Source organism: Grus americana, chromosome 1, assembly GCF_028858705.1.
Source record: "Grus americana isolate bGruAme1 chromosome 1, bGruAme1.mat, whole genome shotgun sequence".
Classification (NCBI taxonomy): Eukaryota; Metazoa; Chordata; class Aves; order Gruiformes; family Gruidae; genus Grus; species Grus americana.
The window spans coordinates 91,881,900-91,902,358 of record NC_072852.1 but is presented as its reverse complement, the minus strand read 5'-3'; the positions used below and the strand labels follow the sequence as shown (position 1 = coordinate 91,902,358).

The following is a 20,459-nucleotide window of genomic DNA, read 5'->3' as shown; positions in this document are numbered from 1 at the left end:
TCAGTGGGAAGCAAATTCCATCGTTTTCAGAAAGAACATCTTAATTGTAATATCTAACCAGAAATGCTTTCCCCTGTTTCTGGCACCAGCAGTGTTTTGTCTCCACCACCGTGCTGTGCATTACCAGCAGTAGAGATTGGGACAACTAGATGAAGACCAAAGCTAAATAGAATTACAGGTCCAACTCTGTAGGGCATCTACTGAAGTAATTTCATTTGTTCCCTTGGACAACCTGGTTATTGTGCCTGGGAAATCACACTGCAAAACAAGCTTGCAGTACATTTAAGATTCTTGCCACTTTTTTACAGCTGCCTGTATTGCTACTGAAGTTTTCTGTTGATGTTGGAAGAGAAGGAAACTACTGTACAGTTCACAAATCACCAGCACAGTTGAGTCCAGCTGGGTCTCTTACCTGTTGGGGTGAGGTGCCTCCAGGTGATGACAGGCTCAGGACGCCCATTTGCCATGCAAACCAGGGTCACATTGCTGCCCTCATTCACGGTGATGTCCGAGGAGATATTGGAGATCTTTGGTGGAACTGTGAAGACAAAAGAAAGTTGGACCTTGTTACCCAGACTTCTGGAGGGCAGCCTGTCTGACTCATTAACCAACCTATTAACCACAGGCAGCCACAGAGTCCTCTCACAAGCTGCACTCCTCATTACTACTTGGGTTTCTGAAATTATATCAGAATAATATGTACCGCTGCTTCAAGCATCTGCAGGTAGAAATGGCCTTTGCTGCAACTGTGATGCTTTGTGTTTGGACAGGTTTGGGGGCCTTCATAAAATAACCTCTAAGAACTTGCCTGACTGCCCCAAGGCTACATGGAAGGAGTTAGCAGGCTCCAAGCACTGTCCCAGCTAATTTTTACACTCCAAAGAGTCCCAGATGCAGTTCTACGTCATCCTGCAGGGTGCCAGGCCTCAAGGTACTGACTCAGAGGGTATATTAGTTATTGCTACCTCCCACAGGCAGATGTAACCCATGCTGCTAGGCAGAACCCTGCTCCGCTGCTCACATAAACCAAATGCTCACCGGGAATTGAACTGGAGAGCTGTTAAGCTCATTCCTGGTTTGACTACCATGACGAGGTAAGCAGGGATGCGTGCCATGGCTAATGGGAATTTGCTGAGGGAAGGCACAATGGCGATGGCAGAAAGATTTCTGCAACATCTTTCAGCCAAGAGGGAACCCCCATGGGCAGCCCACAGTAGGTAGCTTCTGGCTGACTGCACCTCACATGGCAGAGCACCAAAAGCATGGTAGGGTCTTTAAAGATTCACAAGACCAGACATGGCTTGGGCATTCAGGATCCTTAAAGATCTTCCAAGATAACTGAGTTTGTGTCACAAGACCGAAGTGATCATGCTGGGACCTGAACAGGTACCTCCAGGTGTGGAGTGTGCCAGTGTATCAGCCTCTGAGCAGACAAGGCTGTTGCAGTCTCTCCTCACTCACATCCATGTCTTGCTTCCACGCTTTGCACCCTGGAGGTGGTGAGGGAGTTTGACTAAAAAAAGGAATCTTCTAATTTTTTTATATTTTTTTAAAATATATTTTCAGCTTCCAAATTTGTGTGTAGCGAGGAATGAAACAACATCATTTTCTGCTTTGCTTACCACAGAGTAAACAGACAGCAGCCTCTCCTTCCCCCTCCTTGGCAGGAGTGGCTGATGGTCCTTTTGAGGCAAAGCTGCCTACGAGCTAGGTGGGGAAAAGGAAATGAAGCCTGAAGAGAGCAACTCACCACTTCCAGCTGTGTTGCTGGATTCATAGGAACATTGTTTACAACCCACAGCTCATTAGCCCCTCTCTGTAGGCCCCAAACTCATGGACAACGCTTCAGCATCTATGACCATGGAACCCCCTTGGAGGAACAGGGGCTCCCAAGCAGCAACACAACCTGTTGAACAAAGTGATGCAGAAGTGTCTTTGCCGACAGGCTTGCTCAACTAGGCAAGGAGAGGTTTAAGCTAGGCACTTTGGGGAAGGATTGCCCAATCTGGGGAGAAGTGACAGCATGGAAGACAGTGAGGAAGCAGCTGGGGGCCAACACAACACAGACGACTTGCGCTCTCCTTGTGAAAGTAGGACAGCTGGGGGCCTATCTCAAATGCCTCTGCACCAATGCAAATATCGTGGTGAAAAAACAGGAGAAATTATATGTTCATGCAGATTCGCAGTGCTATAAACCCATTGGGATGACAGAGCCATGGTGGGACAGCTTTCAGGACTGGCAGTGCTGTGTGGGACAGATACTGGCTTTTCAGCAAAGACAGGTTGGAAAGGCAGGGAAATGAGGTGCGCTCTCTGCACAGGAGTGGCTGGAGTGCACCCAGCTCTGGGCAGTGAACTAGCTGGGAGCTTAGGCATAAGGATCAGAGGATATCATCTCTGTTGGCTGGTGTCTGCTACTAACCATTTGATTAAGAAGAGGCAGCAGACAAAGACTGCTTTAGACAGAAGAAGCCTCACAATCACAGTCCCTGGTGAGGGACTTTAACCACCCTGGTATTTGCTGGAAGGGTGAAAGTGCTGGGCTCAAACAGTCCAGGAGATGTGGGGGTCCAACAGGTTCAGCATGAGTTAGCAGTATGTCCTTGCAGCAAAGACCAAGCCTCCTGGGTTGTTTTAGCAAGAGTGTAGCCCCATAAGTGGAGGGAAGTGATTATATCCCTTTATATGGTGCTTGTTAGCATCTGAAGCACTACATCAGTTTTGGGCTCCCCAGTACAAGGTGGCCATTGACATAATGGAGCAAGTCCACTGCAGGGCTCCCAAGATGGTCAGAGGGCTATAGCACTTGATGTACAACAACAACCTGAAGAAGAGAAGGCTGAAGGGAGATCTTATTGCTGTCCACAAATAGCTAGTGGGAAGGTGCAGAGAAGACAGAGGCAGGCTTTTCTCAGAGGTGCATGGTAAACAGTGAAAAGCAGCAGACATAAGCTGCAATGTGGGGAAAATTCTGACTCAAAATGAGGAAAAAGCTTTTACTTTGGGAAGGTCAAAGACAGGAGCAGGTTCCCCAGAGGGGTGGTGGAAAGTCCACCCCTGGAGATATGCAAAATTCGCCTGGATGAGGCCCTCAGCAACCTGCTCTAACTGGCACCAGGAAGGAAGGAGAAGGGACCTTGGAAGCTGGTTTGCTGCTCAAGAGCTAGAACTGATGGTGAAGCAACCACAGCAAGGCATGTTGGGGGAATGGTTGAACTGCACCAGGGTCCCCTCCTCTGGAGAGAGGGCATGTCAGAGTAGACACATCTCCCTAGCAGCACAATAGTGGGTAAAGCAAAGCATAGTGGAAAATCAACTCCTTCCTCTCAAAGCAAAATCATAGAATAGTAGAATGGTTTGGGTTGGAAAGGACCTTAAAGATCATCTAGTTCCAAGCCCCCTGCCCCCCCTGCCATGGGCAGGGACACCCTCCACTAGACCACTTCCCCTGACAAACACAAGCTGTGCTACATTTTACATTGTTGATTCACTGCAAGCCATCGGCAGTGTGTCTGTGCATGTAGGAAGGGGTAGGAGGCAACAGAACAAAACAAAACAAACAGTGTTGGAGAATGCTGATGTTGTCACAGAATTTGATCCCACCATCAAGGGGTACATGAGCGTTTCACTGACTATAGATCCATTTTGTGCCTCCTCCTCCTCTATCACACACCCATTCTGCACAGCAAATGCCTGGCAGTACAAAACAACAATCACACAGCGGTCTTGGAAAGTGAACAAATACCTTTGCCAACCAATACCCCAAGAATGCATATAAAGGCCAGCAGAAAGGAAATACCCCAGTGGGGAAATTCAATACCCTCCCTCCTCCAAGAGACGCTTGTGGCTTCGTGTTTCACAGCACACCAAAGCAGAGAGGTGGCCTGCAGCATCACGCTGAGGTCTGGCTCAGCACTGAGTCAGCAGGACTCAGAAGCACTTTCTCCTTCTCCTTTCTGTCCCACTGGATGAGGGGAGACCCCTGTCTCATGGCTCAGGACAGACAGACTCATCACTCCAGCTAGCAGAGCTGGAGGCTGGGAGAGCCCTGCAAGTTCTGGTGCAGAAATCCAAACTGCTACTCTTACTACAGGGAACATAGCAACTCGGAGGGCCACCTCAGTCCCGTAGCAGCACATCTACCTGTGGTACATACTGTGTTTCAGATCTGAGACCAACACACACTGGACAGGACAGAGGGGCTTAGTCTGGGATAAGAACAACAGAGGCTGCTAATTTTGCATGAGTTGTATCCTCTCTGTTCTGTCAGGGGACACAAAGAGGGTGACTTTGGAGCATCCTCAGCACAGCTTCTTTGGTGTACTGGCAAACATGGGTAAGCAGAGCACAGGAGTAGAACCATTGGCTAGACCATGTTTTGGGAGGTTTATCTTAACCTCAAGGGGTTAACATTTGCATCAGGAAAAAAAGCCATGCAACAAACCAAGAAGGACTAAGCTCAAGCAGGACTAGCAGATGGAGCTGTGGGCCAGTCTGAGGTTCTAACAGAATGGTGTGATGACAGCCAAAGCAGTTGAGGAGAGAGCAGCAAAAGCCACTACAGAGCACCAGCAGCAGAGCTGCAGTTAGGATATGTGTACCCTGCCACTTTCCAAAGCCGTCAAGTCATTTTAGTTCACAGTGGATCAAGTAAACTCAGCAAATACAAACAGAGCTGATCAGGCAGACCAAATGCCCAAGAGGAGGAGCATGTGTCCAGATGGTCATATCTGGCTTGCCACTTTTTCAGATGAGGGAGAAAAGGGCATCCAAGGCTGAAATCCTGTTAGGAGTATAATGGTTGGATCCTTTCAGGTGCCACCTTGGTCAGAGGGCAAGGAAAAGCTGAGAGGAGGGGGAACAGGACAGGAAATAATTACCCTATGAATTTAAAACCTGGTTTGGTTTCCTCTGCTTAGAATCCAAAGCCAGCTAGCATTAAAAGTGACTGGATCTTAGTGGACAGTAATTTCACTCAGATAAAAAGTCAGAGACTTTTAATTTTCAGGGTGTCAAGACAGCGTGTTAAAATGCCAAAACTGTCAGCACCAGCAACAGTTAGCATTGCCTCCTTGGCACTTGTCATTACTTTGCACACACCTTTTTAGGACAGTCTTAAAATGAGAAGCTTTGACCTTATTATTTTTTCCCATGTGTGGGTTGTGTTATGTTTTCACAGTTCCCAGACTGCTGGAAGAAGGATTGCTGAGAATAAAACCTCCCGGGACCAGGATCTTCTGGGCGTCACAGCCTCCTTTTGCCCAGCCATCTCTGTTGACCCTCAACGGGAAAATCCTTTTGTGTCTGGCCTCTCTGAACCATTAGCACAGGGAAAACCACAGCCTGCAGACCCACAGTACGGGAGGCGCTACAGTTAAACAGCACTTTCAGGCATTTTCATGTTCAGCCTAACAACTCGTCCCTCCAGGGAAGACCAGGCTGGCTCCTTCTGGCTCCAGGGACCATGGAAAAGCACTGCCAGGCTCTCCAGTACTGCTGAAAAAGATAAAATCACCAGATTTTCAGCGTAAATGTAATATAGGGTATCCATTACCCTGTGTTAAGGATCCCCCTGGATGGGGTGGGGAGCAGGGACTGATGTGAAAGGAAGCACAGTGTAGTACCCCACTGCTCCATTCCCAGATAGGTAGGACGCCCAACTGCATTGGATTTGTGTGGCAAGGTTTTGGTAGCAGGGCGGCTACAGGGGTGGCTTCTTTGAGAAGCTGCTAGAAGCTTCCCCTGTGTCTGATAGAGCCAATGCCAGCCGGCTCCAAGACAGACCCGCCGCTGGCCAAGGCTGAGCCCATCACCGATGGTGGTAGTGCTTCTGGAATAACGTATTTAGGAAGGGGGAAAAAAATCTACACAACTGCAGCCAGAGATGGGGGTGAGAATATGTGAGAGAAACAACTCTGCAAAAACCAATGTCAGTGAAGAAGGAGGAGGAGGTGCTCCAGGCGCTGGAGCAGAGATTCCCCTCCAGACTGTGGAGAAGATCATGGTGAGGCAGGCTGTCCCCCTGCAGCCCATGGAGGATGATGGGGAGCAGAGATTCCACCTGCAGCCTGTGGAGGACCCCACACCAGAACAGGCAGATGCCTGAAGTAGGCTGCGACCCTGTGCGGGAAGCCTATGCTGGAGCAAGCTCCTGGCAGGACCTGTGGCCCCGTGGAGAGGGGAACCCACACAGGAGCAGGTTTGCTGGCAGGACTTGTGACCCCATGGGGGACCCACGCTGGAGCAGTCTTCCTGAAGGACTGCACCCTGTAGAAGGGAACCATGCTGGAGCAGTTCGTGAAGAACTGCAGCCCGTGGGAACAACCCACATTGGAGAAGTTGGTGGAGGACTGTCTCCCATGGGAGGAACCCCACACTGGAGCAGGGGAAGAGTGTGAGGAGTCCTCCCCTTGAGGAGAAAGGAGCAGCAAAGACACCATGTGATCAACTGACCCCAACCCCCATTCCCCATCCCCCTGTGATGCTGCGGGGAAGGTGTTTTTAAAATTTTGGGTTTATTTCTCATTACCCTACTCTGATTTGATTGGTAATAAATTAAACTAATTTCCCCAAGTCAAGTGTGTTTTGCTTGTGACAGCAATTGCTGAATGATCCCTCCTTGTCCTCATCTCAACCCACAAGCCTTTTGATACATCTTCTCTCCCCTGTCCAGCTGAGGAAGGGAAGGAAGAGCGGCTTTGGTGGGCACCTGGCCTCCAGCCAGGGTCAACCCATCACACCTACCCATGCCAGGGACAGATTCTGGAGAGCTGGAAATGAGCTTTGAGAAGAACAGTTTGAAACTCACAGATTTGTTTCTTCTACATTTCACATCTACAGGACAAGCCTGATGCCAGCTCAGCATCTCATCTTACATGTCACTGACAGCAAATAACAAACACCAAAATAATTGGTAGCCATTCGTCTTGAGAAGCTCGCCTTGGAAGAGCGGGTGGCCTGCAAGGCAAGAGAAGAACAAGGGTAGAGATATCTTAGGGTGCCCTAGGCTGGGAGAGCTGGGAGGGCTGTAGGGCTGGAAGTGTGCAAGGGCAGAGCTGGTGCAGGAATTCAAGTCCCAGGCAAGGTGCAGTGACAGGTAAGACAGGCTTGCACAGAACCTGCTTGCACCAAGCCTGTTCTAGTTAATTGCCGTCAATCCTTCACTTTCATGACAACTGCAACTCACATTAATTTAAATAATAAGAAAGACTGAGACATGAAAAATAGAGCACACTCCCCCAGCACAATCACTGCTACTCTCAAGATGAAAGCAAGTGATTTGTTTCCACAAAACATTACCGTGTCTCAAAAACGCCCACTATAGCAGTTATTACAAACCAGGGGCCACATACGGGAGGCAGCAAGGAAACCACAAACAAGAGAACACGCAAACATCTGCTGTTGTTATCCTTGCTTTTTATGACCAAACCCCTTCAGAGCTCAAAACTCCTCCTGAGATATTACCTGGGATCATGTGGGCAGGCTGAATCAGCTTTATCATTCAAGGCTATGGAAGCTGGTAAGGAGTGGTGCTACACCCCTAATCTCCTAGTAAACGAGTCAGCCTGTCCTGGTTTCAGCTGTGATTGAGTTAAATTTTCTTACTAGCAGCTGGTATAGTGCTGTGTGTTGGATTTAGGATGAGAATAATGTTCAGAATAAGGTGGGGGATGCCCAAGAATCTGGGAGGGGACATAGCCAGGACAGCTGACCCAAACTGGCCAAAGGGATATTCCATACCATATGACATCATGCTCAGTGTATAACTGGGGGGTTGGTCGGGAGGTGGGTGGCTCAGGAACTAGCTGAGCATTGGGTCTGGGTGGTGAGCAATTGTGCTGTGCGTCACTTGTTTTGTATATATTATTATCATTATTACTCTCTTCCTTTTCTGTCCTATTGTCTCCACCATCCCACTGAGGGAGGGAGGGAGGGAGCAAACGGTTGTGTGGTTGTTTTAGCTGCCTGCTGGGTTAAACCACGACATTCCTTTTTGGTGCCCAACATGGGGCTCGAACCCCCGACCCTGGGATTTTTTGGACAATGTGCTGGTTTGGCTAGGATAGAGTTAATTTTCTTCACAGTAGCTAGTATGGGGCTAGGTTTTGGATTTGTGCTGAAAACAGTGTTGTATATAATATAGAAATGTTTTTGTTACTGCTGAGCAGTGCTTACACAGAGCCAAGGCCTCTTCTGCTTCTCACCAGCAAGAAGGCTGGGGGCGCACAAGAAGTTGGGAGGGGACACAGACAGGACAGGTGACCCCAACTAAAAAGATATTCCATACCATGTGACATCATGCTCAGCATATAAAGCCAGGGGAAGAAGAAGGAAGAGGAGGGACATTTGGAGTGATGGCATTTGTCTTCCCAAGTCACTGTTACACATGATGGAGCCCTGCTTTCCTGGAGATGGCTGAATACTTGCCTGCTGATGGGAAGCAGGGAATGAATTCCTTGTCTTGCTTTGCTTGTGCACACAGCTTTTGCTTTACCTATTAAATTGTCTTTATCTCAACCCATGAGTTTTCTCACTTTTACTCTTCTGATTCTCTGCCCCATCCTGCTGTGGGGAGAACAAGTGAGCAGCTGCATCGTGCTTAGTTGTCAGCTGGGGTTAAACCATGACACAGCTCAGTGGTTAAGAGATGCAAGCTCACATCCAGGAGACCAGCTCCTGAGTACCTTTACAGGAGTGCAAAGAGGGACGGAACAAGAAAGCATCAAGGCCACCCTTGCTGAAGGGTATAACCAGCAATGCTTCAAGAGGTCTTTTCCTAACTTAGTTTATACTGGAACTGGCCATGCCACTGCTCATAAACAGTTCAAATACCTGTATTTTGGTCAGAGCTTCTAGACACAACACAGGCACAACGTGGCAGGAACAGGAACCACTGCTTAGTGTAAGTAGTATGTATATGCGAGGGGTACTTATAGGCATGGGGCAGCAGTTTCTGGCTCCTGCATTGGTTGCACTCTGCAGACCTCAGTACAGGAGGAGGGTGGGTTTGTGAGGCAAGGGCAGGGAGCACAGGACTAGGAACTGGCATCAGGTATGGCAGGATGAAAAACACGAACAGAGGGACATGGAGACCTAGTTGGAAGATGGCTCTGAGCCCTGTACACACACTCACATGAAGTTCATAGTCAGAGAGCCTGACTGCTCCCTTTGGGCAAACAGAGCTTTGCATAAGACCCTCAAACACAGTTTTATACTGTGGGGCAGCTACTCCCCAGTCTGAAATTACAAGACTGCTTAACAGTCAGATATTTTGTCAATAAGTCACAAAATACATTAAAAAAAATTAGAGCTCTTATTCCCACTCTACAGATCTAAGATACAGCAAAAGCTATTTAATCCCTCCAAGACACAGAAGCAAATAGTATGGAAAATAAGAAAGCCCATAAGCTCCATTTAAGTGCTCTAACTGCTTGTCCCAAGAAGGGCACCTTGGATACAAATGGAGAAAGTCACCACAACCCCTTCCATATATCCTCATTAGTTAGTTGCTTCCTCCAGCCTATTTACCTTCCTCTCTATTGGCAAGTAGGACCCCCATCTGTTGGAGAAAATTAAGACTCCCACCCACTAATCCACAGGAGTCCCTGGCTTTCAGGGCAAAAAGAAAACATCAGGACTTCTCTCCAAAGTCAAAGGAACTTCGCAGCCACTAAAGCCCTCTGCAGGTGCCTATCAATTAGCCTGGAGAGTTCTCATTTCCTTGTCCCCAGCTCCCAATTAACAGCACTTTGCAACAAACACAAAGACGCTAATAAGCCCCAAGGCAGAGGTAGGGGGGACGCTGACCATCATACGGCCCTTGAATGCTTTAGAGCTGCCACCTTGCTCACCACAATTAGGGGGCCTTTCCTGGGGCAATTAATTGACAGCAAATTGGCCTCATTAGTCATTGTTTAGTTTAAAGTGTTTAGTGGGGAGAGAGGGCCTGAAGAAGGGGCTGAGCTGCTAAACACAACTTAATGGTTTAATTTCCCTCTTATGTGTGCAGCAGGCTAATGACAGCTCTTTACAGCATAACAAGAAACAGCTTGTTGCTGCTTAGGTCCGCAAAGGGAGGGAGCTGAGGGCTGGAAAGTAAAATCCAGATGCGCTTTGGGATGTGGTGTGCTCATGTTTCTGAAGCACTTTGCAGATGAAATGCGACATGAGACCCAAGATGTGTTTTTTATGGTCTGATTCATGCCGCAGCCTCAGCCAGGGGGAGACGAAGCTGTCACCAGGGCAGGAGGTCAGAGAGTGAAGTTGTTGAACTTCATTAAAGAGAGTGGACTCTGAAACATCCTTCTGACTTTCTGCTCTGCTAGGCTTGTTTTACCCTGCCAGTGCCTCTCTCAGCATTAAAGCTTCTGGTGAAGTAGCGGCAAACGTTGAAGGCTTGGTTTTGTTTTTTAATCCCCTGGGAACCAAAAACCTCTCAAAATACTCTACAGTGTTTTTACAAGGTGTAAAAATTGCTTCTTTCTATTGTCTGAGAGGGGGTGCCTTGTCACATCCATCCCTGGTGGCCTTTAGGACAAGGTCTATCCCAGCTAGAGCATGGAAACCATGCTTAAGAGACCTCCAGTTCCCAACCTGTGTGTGTCCCCACACTGCTCTGCCCCAGTGTGGCAGATCTCCATCCGAGCATCACTGCTGATGCCAAGAGAGGCCGGGCCGAAGGAGGCACAGGGGCTGCTAGCTTGGGCCTTGCATCTTGGTGAGCTTTCCCCATTGTGCAGCTGCACCACACCTACTGGGATGAAACGCAGGAAATTATTTAAATCCAGATGGGCACTGCGCATATTGCACTGACTGGGGGCAGAAAAGCAGGCAGGATGCATGTCCAAAGCCATGTGGAAAGCCCTCCCAGTTTGCTGAGCTGGGTAGCATGTCAGAGCTCACGGCATTTGAGAGTAAGAGCTGACAAGCCAAACCGTTTTGTCCAAAGGAAGGCTCTGCCTCATCCAATATATGGTTAACTGTCTGGACTATTTTTCTGCATAAAATTACATGGGAAACACTCCCAATATGTTGTTTCATAGCAGAGAGCACCATGGAGTGTAAACCTGTTGGACTGTCCCATCCATGGGCTGTTGGAAAAGTCAGCACAGAACTGGCCTGTATTGCTTATACTCATTCCCACTGATTTTATTTATTTTTTAAACTTGTCTCCATGAAATTTTCAGGAGAGAAATTATTTCACTTCCTGACTGAGAGAGAAACAGAGAGAAAAGAATAGCTTAATTCGCAAACCAACCTTGTTTTTCAGTGCACTAAGGTGACATTGTGGGGCAGGGATAAAAGCAGTCTCACTCCCGCTCCTAGCCCAGCACCTCAGCTTTAAACCCAGCTGCCAGCCTTTCACCCTAAAGCAGTTCCAGCTCCAAGCCTGAGCCCCAGCCTCTGCCCAATGCTGAGAGCATTTCACCCACACCTGGCTTTTTGGTGTCCCCCCAAGCACAGTGTCATGAACTTGCATTTGTGGATCCTGATGCGGTCCAGGAGATCAGGTTCTCAGCTGCATGCTTAGTATGTAAATGAAAGCAGAAAGCACAAGTCAGGCATATGTCTGATATCCACTTATCAACAGATATGGACCTCTGGATATGAAGTATTGGTTCTTTGCTACAAAACTTTTTCTTTTCTATTACCATATCAAATTTATGCCTGGACTGCAGTGATCCACTTATCTGTGATTCTTCTCTTTAAAGGACAGCTCTGTGCATTTGCCATTCGTGTTGCTCCAGTTCTTTCCACTTGTAAAACTGACTGCAAGCGCTTTATGGGTAACCCTCCTATAGAGGCCTGCTGTGAAAACGCAGCCTTCTTCACAGGACGTGTGTAAACAACAACAAAAGTGCTTGCTGTGCTAATCCCCAGGGATTAACCCTTGGAATGCTGCCTAATCCCAAACATGTTAAGGACTACAGATGTACACAGCTTTTGGTCTTTGTTCAAGTGTGTTTATATATTCACCTAGACCATTTTTTTAAATCTGGGAAGTATTTACTTATGGGACTGAAACAATACAAAATCTTTTCTTCTGCAGATATAATCAGCCATCCTGGAAGAGAAATTCTGTGAGAAAAGTTGTCCTTAGTGTCCAGGTCCTCCAAAGACATCTCTGAGAATTTTGTTAAGAAAAACTTTTTCATGGAAACATTATGCATGTTGGATGTATATGTTATGCAGCTGAGTCCTAATATGCAACCTTTCTAGGGCTTGATTCAGAGCCTAGGGAGCTCCTCCTTTGGGGTTTATGGCCTTTGGACAAATTCTTACAAAGCAAGAATGAGTGATGGCTTCAAGGAAGTGTTGCAGCCAGAACAGGGATGCTTTATTAGCCAGTTGAGAGAGAAAAAAGCAAGATTATGGTTTTTTTTAACTAAGTCCTAGCAGTCATCGGCTCCTGCCTGTTAACTTTTTCTTTGGGAAGTAGACTAGGGAGCACAGGCCAGGTATGAGAGAAGAAAGCACAGCGAAAAGCCTGTGTTACTCCAGGGCAAGAGGTACAGGTTCAGAACAGGTTTCTATGCATTAGGAAGATTACTGGGATTTTCCTCATTAGGCAAGCAGGGGAGGAAGTTAATTTCAGCTAACACCACACTCCAAATGAAGACGAGGTTGTCCATCATAGCTTTACATGCAGGAGAAACAGAGCCAAAGTTTTTTGTTTGTTTGTTTTCAGATCTTACACAGTTGCTTATGTTCAGCTCATTAGGGACAGAGGGTACAACCAACAGAACAGCCTTCACGAACCACTTGATGGACATCTATGCACAGGCTGAAAAGGCAGCTCTCTCCAAACCCTGTTCTCAGCTTCCTTTGGCTGCCCATGGTTTATCCCACAGCCTCTGCGATAAACCACAGGGCAGTGAATACAACGCTCTAAGTGTCTTGTGCATACCACATAACTAAGGATCTGGCTCAGTTTCAACTGAGACAGACAGCTTCTCAGTGACAAGCCTCTCACTCAAATCAAATGCCTGTGGTACATGTAAAACATCTTTTATTAGCAGGCTTTCCTTCCTTACACATTGAAATGAACAAAATGGAGTGGGAGTGCTTGCTGTAACCACCTTTCAAGATTGCTTTCAGGCTTCTAGGGGAGGAGAAAGATAGCGTAGCGTTTGGGAAATGCTGGGTTTGCTTCCAGTCAAAAGTATAAAGAACAAAGCTAATAATCCCATCCTCGGACCTTTACGTGCTTTGGATAAAATTCACTCTTGTGTTTAGTGCAGAGATTTGGAGAAGAGTGTGAAGTATTGTGCACTGTACTTGATCTATAACTCCCCAACTCATGCCTTAGGACAGCTGTCTGGTAAGAAAACAGTGCTGTTTCCTCAGCAAGAGGATTCACTTTGTCCAATTCAGCAAGTGACAAGACAATCTATAACACAAGCCACCATAGCTGTGTCACCGAGTAGTCAGATCAGCAATCAGAAGACTAATGTCTTAGCAGAGAGCAGCTGCCTCTTCTGATGCCGAAAGCCCCACCAAAAACATTTCAAGCAAAAATGAACCTGAAACAAATCCCCATCTCCAAAAAAATCACAAATTTTGAGCGTGAAAAAGACTGAAAGTGCAACTCCACATTTTTTCAACTTGGGCTGCTCAGCACATTCCTGCATTGTCACTATTGCTGGATCCACAGATGGTGGCCTTCCCCAGCACACGCAGTTATGAAATGCCAGCTGTGAGACCTTCAATTGTTAGCTATTGTTGAGCTTGGTGATAGCTGCAGCAGCATATTTTCTAAAGGCCGGGGCATTATCATCAGCCATCTGAGGAGGGAAAGCCGAAGAGTTCAAGGCAAAGAATCTCTTCTGTCAAAAATGCTCATCTACACAAGTCTGATCCAGCAGAAAAGAGGAAAAAACAAATACAGTACTCCTGAAGTAAATGTGTCTTCGAACAAAGGAAGCAGCTGGCTAGAGCTGAGATGTGATTGTGGTGATCTCCTTCCCACAAACCAATGGAGAGCCAAGGTTTCTTGGGGAGGAGAGTCTCTGCTGTCTGAGGTCCCCTGCCAAAAGAGACCGCTCTGTTTTGGTTCAGCCACGTGCAGCAGCACCTTGACATCTTGGAAGTTTCCCACTGTTTCCTTTTCCAAGCTTTGCCATGTGGTAAAGATGTGCTGTATACATGCAGACAACCACAAGGGAGGGGAAGGATGGATTCCAAGAGCTTTGCTCTGTAAACACATTACTGGTGCAATTTCGATTAAAGGAGAACTTCTCCCAGACTGCTAGGCGTGAGGCTTATTCCTTGTAGCCTGCAGCTTTATCAAGATACATAAAAACACTGGCTGTCCCTCTTCCCCAGTGGGGTTCAAGTCTGCCCTCTTCAAAATTGACAGATTTTTTGCTGATCTCTCAGTGTTAGCAAACTCAGGTAATTAGCACATTATATGGTAGGATTGCAGAGAAATGCAGGGCACAAGAGCCTTGGGTACTCAATTTCCACTGGACCTGAGCAGGATTACCCACCCAAATTGTTCTGAGAGGCTGGGAGGAGGCTGGGCAGGGTAAGTTAGAAATGCAGGTGCCTACAAGAAAAGCAGCAAAATTTTGTAAGTTTTGGAATAGCAAGTACCAAACTGAGAATAAGTAAACATTGTTCATTCAGGAGGATGAGGTTACATCTGGCAAAGGTTGCCAGCACCTTTATGTTGAGTGGGACAACAGCTTTACAGATAACTTTCATCTAAGCGTCTGCAAGCAAATACTCCCCACCCCAGAAATCCAGTGCTACTGGCTGGAGAGCAGGAATGAGATGATCTCCCCTGCTGATCAACAAAGAACACTAATAAAAAGCTGCAAATACTTCCACTGCAGCAGGGAATCAAAAACTAAGTAAGTCCAATGGAAAACATAAGCCATGTGTCTCTGCTGTAACAGCACATCCATGTCTGAGCACCTGTAATATCACAGTTAGCAGGGCAAACAATGCTACCAAAAAATGAAGGGAGGGGTGACTTTGTGAATGACTCGGTAGGTCTGGTACTCCAGGTTTAGTGATTGTTCTGCTACACACTTGGGCTATAACCTTGAACGAGTCACTCCACCTTTCTAAGGCTCAGTTCCCCATCTCCCTCTTAAGGAACTACTGTATGCAAGATGTATGGCATCCCCAGTGACTGGTATGCGACCGGTGTCATGAGAGGTACGATGCCTTACCATCTACAGCTCCAACAGGTGAGTAGGAGCAGCAAGGGAGGAATATTTGCAAAGCCTTAGACTGTTAAAGGGAGTTCCTTATGAGGAATTATTGTGCTGCGAAGTTCCTTGGCACAGCAAAAAGGGCAAATCCAAGGCAGACCTATCCACAGGCAGATGAAACAGGCCTGATTCTTCATTGCTGGTATAAAGTAAAGAGAAAATACTCTTTGACATGAAAGGAAATGCAAAGGAGGAGAGAATCAGCCCTGCGGTTCATAAACCCAAGGGAAAAAGCAGGACCCACAAAGCACTCTGCAAACTGAAAAGAAATAGAAGTGTAATCAATATAGTTAGAGATACTGATGGATGATAGGGATACACTCATATGCTCTCTGTTCTGATGGTCATGATATACTGGAGCCTACAAAAATTATTTCCTTAAAGTATAAAGAGTGATAAAAAAAATAAAGAAACTTTGCATCAGAACGCAATGATGAAAACTCTGCCAAAGCCTGAGAAAAAGCAGAGATATAACCAAGATGGCATCACACTATGGATCAACCTGCCACTGGATCAGGTGCAGACACTCATGACAAATAGGCACAACGGATGCAGCGCAAATACAGTGTGACACTATATCCTGGGCATAGGCTTGATGTATGGAGGATTAAATGCCACACACACACTGTCCTGGGTAGATTGTATCTAGTGCTGACAGATACTCGAGGGATCTGTCTCTTTCTTTATATACTTTGGCAATTGCCATGCCAACAAAGGATTATGGGATTGGGGGGTGAGATGGAGAGATCATTTGCTACTCTGTTTAACAGAGACTTTATCCTCTGGGGGGGATTTTGTCAAGATGTTTGATTTCTTCTTAAATGGTATTTCTACCTGCCTATACACATTTGGGGTTAATGGGCTTTTCTCCTTTCCTCTGTTCCTGTGACACAACAGCTCGCTCTTCTGGAGTCCCAAACCAACCATAAAGCAAATGTGGCTTCTGTAAGTCTGTTTGAAGACTGTTGCCCTCAACCCTCACCCCTCACACATGCTGCAAAGGCAAGAAAACAGCCAGCATGCTGCAAAGACCATTTCCTTTCCCTCTCTGGTGAGCCCTCTGATTGACAGCTCCGTTTGTCAAGACAGACAGACTGTCTTGAGTGTGAGATAGCTAACTATCACCTGGGGAAACTATTAGAGGGAGAAGGAGGGAGAGAGGCAGAGACAGACAGACAGACAGAAAAAGACAGACAGAAAGAAAGGAGAGCTGAGGAGGGGGGAAGAGGAAAGGAGCGACAGAAGAGTGTAGATGAGAGAAAGACAGTAGCACTTGATGAATTAAGTTGTCAACTTTGGCATCACCTGTGTACCTTGTCATGCCAATAAATTCATTGAAGCTGAAGCTGCACTGCGAGTCAGGAGTGAGAGAGTGCTGATGGAAGGAAGAAATAACAGCCCATTTAAAGACTCAGAGCAATTTATTAGTTACCTCGGGAAGGAAGTAGTGACAACAGGGAAGGAGAGGTGCTTCCCCATCACGCTGGGCAGGAAAGCTCGTTTTGGATTCAAGCTGTCCACCCAGTAGCACTGCAGAATGTAAAGAGACCGACAGAGACAGAGACCTGGTCCAAGAAGGAGAAATGCAGGGGAGAGGCTGCCCGGCTGGGGTCCAAGGGGAACAGTGCAGACGTGTGCCTTTGCGTGATGCTGTGTGCCTCGGGCCATCCCTTGACGTGTTGAGGGAAGATGTTGAGAACAAGTAGCCAAATAGCCCCAGTGTGAGAGGAGGCAAAGGGCAATGAGCACGGTCAGCATCGCAGGGCCGAGGGAATGTGAAGGAAAGCACAGATGGAAGCCGCATCTCTGGCACAGAGGGGTGCTGTGATGGAAAGCTGGGAGAGAGATAAAGCCCTCTGCTGACTTTGAAGTGGGAAGCACGGCAATGAGATGCAGAGCTTTGGCTGGCTGTACCAGGGAAGCACTGCGCTAAGGTGCCTTCCCGCAGAGCTAAGGAGATTGTCACTAACTCAGTAAAGGATCCTGCACATTTCTTACAGGAGGAGCTCACAGGCTCCTGCCACCTCCCAGAACTCCAGTGAAGTCTGTTGGATGTGACAGAGGAATGGGATAACTAACAGTACAATGCCCTCACCTGCTGCCCAGGCAGCAGAATGTAGAACCCGGACCCACCCAGACAAGGGGTAAATACATGCTTGCTTTCCCCCTACTATTCAACCTCCCAAAACTGAACAGCATCTGTGCCAGCTGTTTGAGAAATGCATCTATCACCTCTTCATTCCCCTTCCTTCTTTCCCCCAGCTCACCATTCCCCACACAGGAGCCTGCGCAACCCCTGTGCTCATGGAAGATGGTCAGCTCCTGCCAAAACCTCTCTCCTAACAGCCACAGAGCCTAGGAGTTGCAGAGCTTGACTTCCAAAGTAACCTGAGACCCCCTGTGACCTCATTTGTAGCTATCCAATGATGTTTACATTTATGTGACAAGACGTGTCTACTGACCCTTCCTTGCAACGAGCTGATCTCAACCAACTGCCAGGCATTGCATCAAGAAAGAAGGACACCGCCTGCTCCGAAATTCATTCCTCCCATGGCCTCTGCTGCTGCACGCTCCACTGATGCCTCAGGCTTGGACAGAGAGGAGGGAAAGAAGGAGGAAGGAAAAAACCCAGAATCGTCCCTTGGGCACAAGTACCAGAGGTGTTTCCTTCGAACAGGAGAAATTCTGACTCAGACACACAGGTGGAGAAGCTACTCTTTTCAGCTTGAGTGAAACACTGAAGACAACTGTCCAGGATATTTATTTGGAGAGTATAGGTAGAAGCGTGTGTGCACATGCATAGCATTTGACAACGCCACGCAGAGAAATAACATGTACGGCATAAAACTATCATATGTGGATGTCTCTATGTGTGTATATACATAATAAATACATACATACTTGGAATGTGTATATAAGTACAGATACCTACATACTCATATATGCACACATACAGTTACTGCCATTTGCTCCCGAAACTCTCGGCCTCCTTGAGAGCTCTCATTTGGCTGGTGGTTTGTAACCTGCCAAACAGCCACGACAAAGCTGTCCTGGCCGGGGTCCCCTGAGCTGTGCGGTGTAGCTCTGTTGGCTGCCTTCAATTTGATATCAAATGAGAACAGGGATCTCGCTGAGCCGAGCTCTGTTCTGATCTGACTGGTCCCCAAATCAGATCAGCTGTAGTGCCCTCGGGCTCTGGCACTGTATTAAAGTTGAGGGCAGCTTTAATCTGCTTCACTGTTTGCACAGTGGAAGCTGTGCTTGGCCTACTGGGAAATTACTAGTATGTCCCTCATTCGAGTAAAGTGGACATTTCTTTTCCAGGAGTTGTGATCTTTGGGTTCATGTAACTTAGTTTAAAGGATCTAAACTGGTGGCTTCCAACCTTTCTCATTCTGAGGGCACCTTGCAATTTCCTGGGAAAGCTACGCGCACTGTATAGTGAACGTAACTCTCCTAACATTAGGGTTTGTTTTCCTGAAGTCCACAGACTTCTAGAGAGTCACAGACTGAAGGGGGAAGATGACTCAGTAAAGGAACTAGGAGTGAGAAGGTAGCCTGGTGCTCAGCAGAGCCTGCAAGCAGCCTGCAGCACATGTCCGAGAGGCCTGGACACTCATCCGCATCCATCACACTCCCTCTAGGGAAATACCACATCTTCCCCATGACATCACTGCAAACCGCATACTGGGGTGCATCAAACACAGCATAACCAGCCGGTCAAGAGGTGATTATCCTCCTGTATTCAGCGTTGGTGCGGCCTCACCTGGAGTACTGTGTGCAGTTCTGGGTCCCACAGTTTAAGAAGGATGTGAAGGTCCTTGAATGTGTCCAGAGGAGGGCAACAAAGCTGGTGACAGGGCTGGAAGGCATGTCCTGTGAGAGCGGCTAAGGAGGTTTGGACTTGTCTAGTTTGGAGAGAAGGAGGCTGAGGGGCGACCTCATGGCTCTCTGCAGCTTCCTGAGGAGGGCAAGTGGAGAGGGAGGTGCTGAGCTCTTCTCCCTGGTACCCCATGACAGGACGCGTAGCAATGGTTCAAAGCTGCACCAGGAGAGGTTTAGGCTGGACATTAGGAAGCATTTCTTTATTGAGAGGGTGGTCAAACACTGGAACAGGCTTCCTAGAGAGGTGGTCGATGCCCCAAGGCTGTCAGTGTTGAAGAGGCATTTGGACGGTGCCCTTAACATACTTCAACTTGGTCAGCCCTGAAGTGGTCAGGCAGTTGGACTAGATGATTATTGTAGGTCCTGACTGAAATAGTCTATTCTACCAGGCACCTGACATTTCAGGGGTTTTTTGTCTGTCATGATGGTACCTGTTGGGCCATCTCTTCTGCTCTTCACGTGTCCCCACAAAGGTGAGTGGCTTTTTTTTTTGGTTGTTTGAGGTTTTTGAGGGTTTTTTTTGAAGTGGAGAGGGGTTGGGAGAAGGAGAAAGCAAGGGTTAGGTTCCTGCTAGGATGCCATTGGCAGCCAGAGAGAACGGGGAACTAGAAGGGTGGGTTGAGGAGCAAGTTGGTACTGAGATGAGCTAAGAGAAGCCATAAAACTGATGGCAAGCTGCCCTGTGCTCTGTCACACCCAGAGATCCTAAGCTGCACAGTGCAGCACTATCTTAGCTGAGGGACACAGAGAGCTTCGAGCAGGTCCATTTACCTAGAGAAAAGGCTGGAAAGTGGGGAATTCCCAGGAATCAGTACTTGCCATTACATGCCAGAGTGGTACACACAGATTTGACAGAAATGACAGGAATAAGCAATATTTGATTTCCACTCAAGCCCACCAAGCTGAGGAAGCACTGACCTCAGGACTGTGCCCAGAGGGTCTGTTTCTCAGGGAATGCAGGATCCTCTGTCACACATTAAAAGTTCAAGAGAAGGGCTGGTGTCATGATCCCAGTGTCATAGGAAAGGAGCATGAAGCACCTTAGAGGTGATGTGACTTGCCCAAGGGAAGAGAGGGGACCACAGCTGAGACAGGTGGCTGTAAGGACCATCGGTGGGACAATGGGTTGGGGGTGAGGGAGGCTAGCTTCTTACTCTGCCATGAGCAGCATGTGGCTCTGAGCCACTTGTTCCCCCCCTCCTTACTCCCCTTTTTCCTCCCTCTCCTGCCTCTTCTCTTTTCTGAGTCTTTTGACCAAGGACTGACGCAGCTGCGTGTGTGTGTACACACCAATAGCCTGCGTCTCACTTGAGCCTTTGGTTATTGTCACAATACAAATGCAACAGCCCAGAA

The 20,459-nt window shown here is 47.6% G+C and overlaps 1 protein-coding gene across 3 annotated transcripts in view; it reads right to left on the bottom strand.

The window, feature by feature from the left end:
• LSAMP (limbic system associated membrane protein) overlaps positions 1-20,459 on the bottom strand; it is a 1,016,803-nt gene that overhangs the window by 112,486 nt on the left and 883,858 nt on the right. For all 3 annotated transcript variants that reach the window (XM_054808404.1, XM_054808411.1, XM_054808396.1), the window contains one exon: positions 413-538. In XM_054808404.1, coding sequence (XP_054664379.1) covers positions 413-538 — 126 coding nt within the window. The remainder of the gene's footprint in view (positions 1-412; positions 539-20,459) is intronic.